The 12,112-nt window shown below is 39.9% G+C and overlaps 1 protein-coding gene across 4 annotated transcripts in view; it reads left to right on the top strand.

Moving 5' to 3' along the window:
* The first annotated feature begins 609 nt into the window (after positions 1 to 609).
* LOC108279892 (kinesin-like protein KIF21A) overlaps positions 610 to 12,112 on the top strand; it is a 53,229-nt gene continuing 41,726 nt past the window's right edge. For 3 of the 4 annotated variants that reach the window (XM_017494499.2, XM_017494501.2, XM_017494500.2), the window contains exon 1: positions 611 to 983. In XM_017494499.2, the coding sequence (XP_017349988.1) occupies positions 940 to 983 (44 nt within the window). In that variant the 5' untranslated portion in view covers positions 611 to 939. Of the gene's footprint in view, positions 984 to 12,112 lie in introns of all 4 variants that reach the window. The other variant, XM_017494498.2, reaches the window with a different exon arrangement.

The following is a 12,112-nucleotide window of genomic DNA, read 5'->3' on the forward strand; positions in this document are numbered from 1 at the left end:
ATTGTGCCCTGTGATGGACTGGCACCCTGTCCAGGGTGTACCCCGCCTGATGCTCCCTGGGATAGGCTCCAGGTTCCCCATGACCCTGAAAAATATGAAGTGGTATAGAAGATGGATGGATCCTTTTAAAGAGCTTTTCGAAAAATATTACTACTATTAATACTACTAGTATAATAATAATAATAATAATAATAATAATAATAATAATAATAATAGGAGGAAGAAGAACTGTTCCTCCTACATAAAAGATACATGATAAATCGGGAGAATGTTCCTAAGGGTCCAGTAGAAATCCTAATTTAATATGATACATAATACCCTATACTTTGCTTTTACAATAGGGCTACAATTAGAAATTGACACAAAGAGCTGCTGAATCTCAAATGCCTCCATGCTCCCTACACACGTGGACTACACAGGGCATGAAAGAGTGTTTTTTAATTTTTTTTTGCACCCTAACAAGTACACATTATGTCTAACCATTGGCCATTCAATCGACAGCTTTTTTTTTTTTTATCGTGACCGAGCAGATCGGAAGGTGTGGCCTAATGACGCTTACCTCTCGTGGAGACACGCCCACTGGGCCAAATGAGTCCGCTCGAATGCAGTGCAAGGTTCAGCTGCTGCTGCCTGGATACGCGGTATTGGGAATGTATAGAAAAATACAGCTAGGATAAAAGCTCTCAGCGCACAGGAGGGCGGAACATGAATGAATCAAGATTTATTTTGTAAGAAAACTATAAAACGAGCCGACTCATGAAAAGGAGGAGCAGCATGGCAGAATAAGAGGAGCGACGCTGCCGCTGTAGCTACCTGTTTAAGCCGATCGCACGCACGCACGCGCGCGCGCGCGAGAGAGAGAGAGAGAAAGCAAGCAAGCGAGAGAGAGAAGGACGCGCGTGCCGAATATATGCGCGTTGATTCTGCTGTTTTTACATCATGACGACCGGACAGGATGAAAGTTCTGTACGAGTGGCTTTAAGGTAGGCCTGTAGTCTCTACATGTCCGCTCTCTTGTCCACTGATGCTCATTTAGGCACCGCCTCTTCGCCATGTACCTGTTATTTGGCCACAAAGCCTGGTATGGAGGACTGGGCTCGAGCCGCATCCTGAATCGCCTTTTATTCGGACTGTCGTGCACTACATAGGGTGTAGACGAGCTTTATTGTGGACTGCATGTAGTGCACTTCTATAGGTAGTAGGGCGCCATATGGGATCCAGCCTAAAGCTTTGTATTCTGCAATTTATGATAATGAGGGAGTTCCTTTACAGTAAAAACATGTAGCTAATTTGAATAATTCTCATTTGTATTGATTTCATAGCATAATACATCCTGACCTACTTAGCTGGCCAAATATCCCGAGACAGTGCATCTACCTTTATACAGCAATAGACAGGGCAGAAAAGATTCAAGCAGTTTAGGGTTCATTTGCTTGCTGAAATGAAAGTCATAATCTTCCCATAACCTTAACTACTGGCTTCCTATGCACATGAGACTGAAAGAAAGACGGAGAAGATTTGACTCCCATCATTCACAGCATGCACTGTAATGACTCTTTTGCAGGCATTGTGGTGTTTGGTGTGTTGTATCTTGGATGTAGTCCATTTTAGAAATGTAGCCAGTGGATTAAATGTTGTGAAAAGCACTTGCTGTGTGGACAACTGTGTTTGGAACAAGAGGTCAGATCATAAGTACAGGCCTTAACTACTTCCTGAAGAGTTAAACTTGAAGGAATCGGTCTCCCTGAAATATATGAAATGTCTTCATGTTGAAATATTTGTGATGCGATTAACTTTTCTGGTCCATGCTGTATTTGAGAAGCTGGACGTCACAGCGGGACATTTCTACAGTGGTGTTCAATAGGAGGAAAATAAGGAATGACTGTCAGTTTTTAGCTCCTGAGAACAAAAAAACAAGCAATTTCTTTCACCACTTTAGCGATATTCAATGCCATATTAACCCTGTACTGCATGAATGATTACATTTACATAAAAAAAGAAAATTATTTTTATTACTTGAATTATTTGTGGTTCTCGATTAACGGATTAATATATCATATAGTCAGGAATAACACCTGTATGAGATTACAATTCCAATTACTGCATTTTCCAGGCTGAGGGATTTTTTTTACCACTTAGTAAGCATGTAAAAGTGTTGAAATGTTTTCCTTTAAATAGTTTTGCCTAAATATTGAAAACTTAATCAAATTTATTATGAATTGGTCATGTGGCATGGCATGATTTTGTTATGTCCAAGTGAAAACCCCCTTTTTCTAATTACATGGAAAGATGGTCGTTTTGTATCATTGTATCAAAAATTTGGAGATTAAGGATGGGTGATATGGACATGAAACTATATCAGGATATTTTCTGGTATTTATTGTGATAACGATATCAGTGATGATATAAATATAGTACCGTGCACCACTGTTTTTAGCTACAAGTGATAGCTGTGAAACACAAACACTGATCTAAAAATAAAGCTGATTTTCGGTAACCAATCCAGTTCCAGATTGTAGAGCTAGCTCCTCGTTTAGCGATAAACTCCTCCTCAGCTTCACGTCCGCCTTCCGCCGTACTTGTTTTCACTCTGCACGTGAGCTGCGAACGGGTCACACACCGTCGCACACAGAAATACATCATCAACTAGGCTTTATTGTTATTATCACGGGAAGACTCATTCTTATTGTGGGGAGAATTTCTACCGGTATATCACAAACCATAATATATCGCCCATCCCTAATGGAGATGGATTAATTGTTGCCAAATTGCAACAGCATGCAGTAAAGGGTTAATGTGAAACCCAGTAGAAAGGGTGGACACCGCAAACGCTGGACTCTGGACGCGCTTGTGCTGAGTTACAACTCAGCTCGGTTCAGGTCATCAGTTTATGAGATGACTAGCCCAAGATGGCATTACCACGAAGGTTAAAGCTTTGAAACATCATCTGTTTGAGCAGAGTGTACAGATGAGGATGTGAGAGAACTGGACAGATTGAAGCATTGCTGCATTGATGATTTGAAGCAAGGGCTTCAAATAATGCTGCATTCGACTCAAGGTTGTGACTTGTAATTCCCAGCCTCCAACCAGGAAAAGCCCATGAAAACTTGAAATTCTTACTCGTCAGCTTGGGGTACTGTAATTCTCAAACGCGAGGTCCTTTCCAGTTTATGGTGGGCCATCATAAACATGGCCGCTCACAGCATTGGACGTAAACAAAGCAGTACTTCTTACGTTTAAATTAGTTGTACTGTATATACACAAGTATTTACTTTTATAGCAGTGCTGACCAATCCTCCTCCTCGAGATCTCCCTCACTGCAGGTTTCATTTCCAACCAAAATCGTAACACACCTGTTTTAGTTGATTAAGAACTTCTTAAGGCAATGATTAGATGGTCAGGTGTGCACGATTATGGTAGGAAACTGTTAACCAAAGAGAGCACAAACCATGTTCCTGAAGGATGTTAATGGGAAAAGAAGAATCAACTCTTGGATTAATAAGATTAATATGCCAGTTGTTCCTGGATATTACGCTGTAGGATGTTACGCACACCAATCATAAGGGGTTGTGAGTTTTGTATGTATGTACTGTATATATGTACAATATGTCACAGGTGAATAAGAGAAGAAATGTTGCACAAAGCCACCTTTGAAAACACCTGTGATGTAAAGAGAGAAAATGACGTTCTGAAAGCAGCTGAATGACGCTGGTACTAAAACAGGAAGCAGGTAGAGGCATATATTGTGTGCTTTTGTCATTGAAGAAGGCACTGTTCAGGACAAAAGCCTCGTAGCCTGGCTCAGGTTACTTTATTCTAGCATGACTGTTTCAGCTCCAGTTACCAGAGTCTGACCCAGCATGCAGTTTACTGATTGTTTTCAGCTTGGGCCTAATGTCACCTAGTGCGCGCTCTGTGTCTAGTAAATACTTGGGCGTTCGTATGGAAACATCCTCTTTGCATAGCAAACACCAGGAAAATAAATGGCAAGAGAAAGAATAGTGTTGGCAGGTGCACACAGTTTAAAAAAAAAACATGCAGTGGATTGCAATTGCATGTGCTCTTGTGCTCATTTATTAATAAAAATATATAGGATATTTGTGCTAGCTTTAGTGCTTTCAGTGTTCTTGTACATGAAAAATTAGTCATAGGACAAAACTGTATTTTGACATGACACAGGGTTTCTTTCGATAAAACAGTGGGTGCACATTTTTCTAACAAACGATCTAATAGTTGAGTCATCTTTATGCTATCTTGAGCCTGATTTGCATTTGTGGCAATACAATGAGACATACACGTCCTGTGACCTGTGTGTCAAGTCCTAATCCTTCTGGGACCTTGTCTAATACTTAGAAAGAAGTAGATCAACACTTACAGGTGCAATAGTCGTTTTTTTAATGTATTTGTTTAATTTTATTATTCCTTACTTGTACAAATAAGCTCGAAGGCATGTAGGACATGATAAAGAACAGTAGATTAAGCTGTGGCCTCATTAATGCAGCTTTAACTCAAGACCTAAACCACATCATTTTATTTTAATTCCTGAAGCTCAGTCTTTTTGTCTTGGTGGCATTGCACTGTTTGTCTGTTTAGGGTATCAGAACAGGTTTCCTTGGAGAATTACTTCATTTCCTGGTTATAGCAGCATTTCTTTTCTTCATATTGAGTTTTGTTTGTCCGGTCACTTTTTAAATAGCGTTCAGAACTATTATACATCAGTACATAATGTCATTATAGTCAACATGTCCAACGTTCAGTGAACTCAAGTTGTCATTGAGTGTTTGTTTGCAAAGCCAAGGCAGCCTGTTAATTAGTGGTGCTGATGCTGGTAAAGAAACCTGCCAGGGACTTTGGACGTACTGGGCTTGTACTGATAATCCACACTTCATTCACACACCTGTCTGTAGTTGCTGGACCTATGCCATGTGTTGACATCACCTCATTCATGTTGGGTTAAATGACAGACTTTGAAATTCATCAAGGTATTATGTCCTTAATGCAGGAAATATGTTTAGAAGCTCTCTTCCTGCCTTTGAGGATCATGTACTGTAGTCAGGGCTTTTCTCAAACCTAGTGGACTGAAATAAAAGGTGGCATTGCCATTATATAAATACACATGCACAGTAGAGTAAAGAGCTTTCTTCATATCACACAACATGGAAGGAAGTTGAGGTCAGAGCATAGATTCAAGAATGTACAGGTGGAGCAGATGAGAGTTAAAGGATCATACCGGCATTTTCAATCTGATGTCAGTCTACTGCATCGGCAGGGTATGTGCAATTACGAGAAAAATGAATACATTCTGACTCAAAACACACTTATTATACAATATAAGGACAGTTAAGCTTAATCGGTATGGATTGAAAATGTGTGGTGACCTGAGAAACGCAGTGAAATATTTGCTACAGTAGTTCTTCTGTGGGATCGGACCAGTTGGGCAAGCCTTCACACCCCACGGGCATCAGTGAGCCTTGGGCGCACATGAGCCTGTTGATGGTTTACCGGTTGTATTTCCTTGGACCATTTTGGTAACCACTGCATGCTGGGAACACCCAACAAGACCTGCTGTTTTGGAGATTCTCTGTCCCAGTCGTCTAGCCTTCACAATTTGGCCTTTGTCAAAGTCGCTCAGATCCTTACAGCTTGCCCATTTTTCCTGCTTCCACTTCAAACACATCAACTTCGAGAACTGTCTGTTCACTTGCTGTCTAATATATCCCACCCCTTGACAGGTGACGTTGTAACGAGGTAATCAATGCTATTCACTTCACCTCTCAGTGGTTTTAATGTTATATATTACGGAAATAAAATGAATCTTACTGAAAACTACAGGCTTTCCTGGCCTGATATGTTTTTTTTTTTTTCTCTTTTACATGCATCACACCCAGAGGTTATATCATTTTAAACATTTGGTGGCGTCCAAAAGTGAGATTGGAGAAAATCTTTTTTAAAGGTTTCATTTCATTTCAGAAAAGCATCATGAATATTTTGACATATCTGATTACTAAGTGAATTGAATAGGCACATATGCACATGGCTAACCAACAACTTGATCAATGTCTTACATTCACTGTGTGAGGGAATCACAGATATTAGACGTCTTTATGGAGCCTGATTGCTTTTATTACAGATTTTTTTGTTGTTGTTAAACTGACTCCTTACCTAGCCTGATCTCTGCAGGAAGCCTAGACAAGATTATAAAGTCAATAAAGTAAAGATGTCAACGTAGCTTATAGATCAGGGGTGTCCAAGCTTATCCACAAAGGGCTGTTGTGGGTGCAGTTTTTATTCCTATTAAGCAGAAGCCATAGCCAAAAAACCTAATTTTGGCCAAAAACCTTCATTTTTATCTATTTGTCAGAATTCAGCAAAAGCAGCATCTGATGTGTTTTCCAAGACCAAAAGCCACCATACACAGTTACGTAACATGAATCGAACGCTCATTAAACACTAACAATAAAGACATTATAGGCAGGATATTTTACTAAAGGTGATGTTTTATCCTATAGTAAACAGCAATTCCAGTGATGTTCAATTTTCTGGTTTTATTGCATCGATGTGTGTTCAGATGGACACCGACTACAGTGCTGTGAAAAAGTTTTTGCTTGACTGTAGGTATGATGAGCTTTTTGTATAATTCTGTGTTTGGTTTATGCCAGATGTAACAGGACTCCTGTCTTCCAAACAGTTCCACTTTCAACTCATCAGTCCACAGAACATTCTCCCAAAAGGTTTGAGGATCATCAAGGTGTGTTTTGGCAAAATTTAGACGAGCCTTAATGTTCTTCTGGGTTAGCAGTGGTTTTCACCTCACCACTCTTCCATGGAGGCCATTTTTGCCCAGTGTCTTTCTGATAGTGGAGTCATGAACAGTGACCTTTATTGATGCAAGAGAGGACTGTAGGTCCTTTGATGCTGTATTTGGCTCTTTTGTTGCTTCCTGGATGAGTAGTTGCTGTGCTCTTGGAGGAATCTTGGAAGGTCGGCCACTTCTGGGAAGGTTCACTATTGTGCTGAGTTTTTCCATTTAGAGATAATAGCTCTCACTGTGGTTCTTTGGAGTCCCAGAGCCTTTTAAATAGCTTTGTAACCTTTTCCAGACTGATGTATTTCAATCACCTTCTTCCTCATCATTTCTGGAATTTCTTTCAACTTTGGCATAGTGTGTTACTGTGTAAGACCTTTTAACCAACTTCATGCTGTTGAAAAAGTTCTATTTAAGTGTTGATGTGATTGAACAGGGTTTGCAGTAATCAGGTCTGGTTGTGTCTAGTCCAGCTGAACCCCATTATGAGTGCAGTTTCATAGATTTGGGGAATTAGTAACTACCGGGGGGCAAATAAATTTTCACACAGACCCAGCTATGCAAAGTATTGGATAACGTTTTTGCTTCAATAAATAACATTATCATTTAAAAGCTGTATTTTGTGTTTACTCAGGTTGCCTTTGTTTTATCTTAGATTTTGTTAGAATTTCTGAAACAATTTAGTACGAGATGTACACAAAAACAGAAGAAATCAGGATGGGGGTAAATACTTGTTAACAGCACTTTGTATTGCTCAACTAATTGTGTCGAGAACGTATAACCATATATTCTTTGCCTTTGCATGAAGAATTTATGAAAGATATGTTTTCTACATAGACTCCCATTATAATGGAGTTTATATGAAGAGGTTTGCTTCAGATGCAGTTGATAGTGATTGGATTGAGAAACGTTAGTGTTTCCTTTGAATCTTGCTCAAGGCTTCAACAGTAGCTCTCTTGCAGCGTTGGGATTTGAACTCCCAGTTGTACAGAACTTTAGCCGTTGAAATTTGAGATAGTAGATAGAATGTGTAGTAATCTGTTTCTTGTCACAACTACATATCAGCACAGTTGGCGTTCGCCAATGTGATGTTCTTGTGCCATGACTTTTGCACACAGCAGTGAAATGAACCCACCAGCCAAGTTTCATTCAATGATTGATACACAGTTAGCGTAAGCATCTCTATAAGTGAGTGTGCTGTATGAAGGGCTCATTGGAAACACGTGACCGTGTCTGCCTTGGACTCAGCTGCTGGTCCTTTGAGTGCCACTGTACAATGCAAGCTTAAACAAAGCCATTAATAATGAAAAGCCTTCGAGCATACAATGGTGCTCTTTGTAACGTTCATCACTCAGTCAATGGAGTTACAAGTTGCTTTGCAGTGTTGTGTTCATTTCTCTTCTAGTGCTAGTCTTGTTTTGATCCAAGACTTTACTTCAGTTTGGAAAGCAAATGGGCCAAAAGTCAGAAGGGCAGCCATTATTGAGCAAGCTGGTTGACCCTTAGTGGATTTATAATCTTTATAGGAATGAGGCTGAGTGCTATGTGTTTTTCATGTCCAAGGTCATCATAATCTTTGGGCTGGTTGGTAACGTCCATCAAAGCCTGTTACCGGGTCTTTTGTTAGTCAGGCTACCCGAGACATCCTCCTGCTCCGTCGTCCGTATCTAATTGTGTGGACCTTCTTATCAATATTTATGAGCCAGTTGTCGAGAGCTGAAAGAGGACCACATCTCTGAGAGCCATCTGTCATCTGGTTCATAAGAAACCGCTGACTCATTTTAGATGAAGTCACCCAGAAAATCCACTCCTCATGTTTTGCAAAAGCCGAAAATCTCTAAGCGTTTATCAAAGTGGCTGGCAATCGGAGCGGGAGCTTGACTTCCGCAACCTCTTGAGGTTTATCTTATCGCCTTTCTGCTCTAGCTAAATGCATGGCAGGGAGAGCTTCAGTCGAGTTGTCCATGTGGTGTGTTTATCTGTAGTGTGTTTTGCTTGAAACGCCCTCATGACACAGTTGAAGTGCACAGAAGTCTGAGGAAAGACCTTGCAAATCCCTGGTATATACTTTCTGATTTAGAAGATCATTAAAGAATTCTGTAAACAGATTTTCCTTCCTCTTTGTGTTTTTTATTTTATTGAAGTCAAGTCAAATTTATTATATATCACATACAAGAACACATTCAAGAACATACTATACAGAGGTAACTTAAAAGTCTAAAGATTATTGAAATAAACTATGTATAAGATGGAAGAGATTAGGAAAGAGGGGAGAGTAAAAGGCTAAAGATTAGAAGAGAAAGATGGACAAAAGCATCAAACAAATTGGACAGACCTAAAAGTGAGAGCAAAATGGGTAGAATTTCTTGTCTTTTTAGGAAATCGGTGTATTCCTGTGATGCAGAGCTGGAGTCAGATGTGGCTTTTGTCTTTTGAAAATTATTAAAATGCCTAAATATGGTATAAAATGTTTACTTGCTTCTTTTCTCTTAAAGGTGCATAAGTTGCATATCGATTGAGCAGTAGGGTTCTAGATAAGGTTCTAAAAAACTTTGTAAACTTCAGGGTAACTGGTTTGCATTGTGTTTTAAAATCAATTAATTTAAGAAGCATAAGTCAGTGTCTTGAATTCTCTAAAATCACACTGATCCTGTTTGGTTGTTGTTGGAATAGCAAACTGCTCATATTCAGCTTCCAATAAGTGCAGGATGACAACAGGATTCAACATTTTTCCTTATCTTGTGTTTTCAGCATTTCCCTTATGTACTGTCAGCCAATATCAAATCACACTGGAATCAGCAGTCCCTTTCCATTAACAACCGCACTGCTTTTGGAGGGGAGGTGGCTGCCTGTTTTTGCGTCCTTGTGTTTACTGGCTTTCCACTCATTGACCGGAGTATGAGGCAATATGACAGCTCCGCGTATGCCCTCTGCCCTTTTTCCTGCCGCCGCTCATGTGTGCATCATGACCTTTGACAGAGGAAGCTGTCAGAGCTGATCAGTGAACCATTCAGGGTGCTTTGAGACCACTGGTAACTTAACTTGCATTCTTTTGAGTAAGTGAATGCAGCTTTTAGGGAGGCTGACTCTGCCAAAGTTCCTCTTCTGCCATTATAGTTGATAAAAAGCTACGATCAATCAACCTGCCAACAGTATGAAAGTAATATGAGTCAGAATTACAAATATGGGCTGATGTCGGTCTAAAATTCCAGATCGCTAAATGTTTTACATTTACAATATTTTCTGATCTGTTCAGCTGACATGTTTTATGCCTTGAAGTAAGACAGGGACATGAATCTGGTTGTGTACTCGGAAATGTTGTGAAGAGACACACACGCGCCCCTCTTCTACAGGTTTTATCAAGGGTTTCAGAGTAGTATTAGCAATGTAATTTGACTGCAAAGCTGGCATTGCAGCACTATAAAGAGCACTAAGCAGCCACAAAAAAGCGCTCATAACGATTAGCAGATCTGAAGCTTGACACATTCTTTTAATCTTATCTCCCAGCTCTGTAAAAATAGTATTTCAGTTCATGTTCGTTAGCTAGATAATGCCTTGGGGTATTTAACTTGAGCATTAGGCAAAAGACTGAAAATAAACGGTGTGTTTCAGACACTACGCAGTAGGAGCTTATTTTAACACTCTATAGCCACACTCACCCGTGATACGATAAAAAATCTTAAACGGTTCCCTACCTGTGTGACTTTAGCTCATAGTGATGCTATCATTATTATTTAATCATAGAATTAATCAGTAACAAAATATGTTATATAATAATACTGATAATAATTCTAATGCAACTATTGCTAATAATAATAATAATAATAATAATAATAATAGTGAGATAATCAACATTGCAACTTTTCATAACCTAGCAGCAGCCACACACCTTCTTTGATGGTATGCTTTCCTAGAGTCATACTAGTCATGCAACTTTTCTGATTACTATTAAATAATACTCAAAGTTCTTGAGTGATGCAACAGAAAAGCGTTCCATGTCCAAGTACCCTGGCTGGGAGCCACTGGAGTCAGGAGAGGAAAGTCGGCCGTGCTGTCTGGGTGGGACGGATGGCATACTGTCTCGCCCTTTTCAATCACAGATACACTAGCCATTTGTGAGGATCTGTAAGCTCATGCATGTCTGAGAGGGTGGATAGTGCTTTCCTCCAAGTGTATTACACTGCCTTGTGACACAGCATGAGCATCAGTTTGAAAACATGCTGTGCTGTCTTCACATGTTTTGGAGGAAAATTGGTAGCCGTTGTATAATATGGGAGAGCCTGCTAGTGGGTGGGAATTGGCAAAAAATCAAACTGGGGAGAAATGATTATACTCAAACATCTCTTACAGTACCTAATGCATGCGAACATCACTTGTACATAATGCTTGTGACATTTCACTTGGACAGCATGACCTCAGTTTTTGTCAAAATAGGATCGATTCATATCTTTGATATTGGTGTTACGATGGAAAAATGGGAATCAGTGTAGACCTACATGCTTCTGTGGTTTGTCTTATGAAGTCTGGCATCTAGCATCAGCACTCTGTGAATCTGTACCTTGTAAAGGGATCATGGAAAGTTGAATGTAATATGTCCCCTGAACATTTACTGTAGGGCTGAAAGAGGCTTGTTTGTACCTGTTCCTGAATGTCATCGTTCCAGACATTACCTCTACGTCTTAACAATAGTGGCCCTTGAACTAAAAACGGTAAACTGCCCCGAGTACCAACCACTGAACATGTCGACAGCAGCTTAGCCTCAATTCAAAACACCACAAATTTGAGAAGGCCTTTGTCTCGGGCGTGTGGTGTCGCACAGGTAAGCAGGGCTTTTTGAAATCACAGTAGGAATGACAAACGGGGCCAGATGTTCTGACAAGGGGAAAATTCTCACATCCAGTTTCTGCCAGTTTCACATCCAGTCCCCCCCCCCCCCCCCCCCCCCCGTTCCTTTTCATGTGGCCGTCATTTCCTGAGTTCAGAGGAGCAGGTTAGATGAGACACCACTGTTGGTGTGTTTGAATGAATGAATGAAAAGTGACCCTGCCGTTCAGCTGGAAGTGAGAGAAAGGAGAGGAAAGCAACACTATATCACAAAAGAGAACCATGATCATGTTTCCCTTACTTTTGGGAGCATCCAGAGATTATGTATTATACATAATCCTCACTCTTTTGTATGTTAAAGGAAGTAACATATTAAGTAATATACTACTTTTATACACTATGCTGGTTACACCAAGTATAGATTCATTTATATAGTGTCTATGTAGTATAGTTTATATGGTTTTCTTTCATATTACTTTACAT

This window comes from Ictalurus punctatus, chromosome 19 (assembly GCF_001660625.3).
Source record: "Ictalurus punctatus breed USDA103 chromosome 19, Coco_2.0, whole genome shotgun sequence".
Classification (NCBI taxonomy): Eukaryota; Metazoa; Chordata; class Actinopteri; order Siluriformes; family Ictaluridae; genus Ictalurus; species Ictalurus punctatus.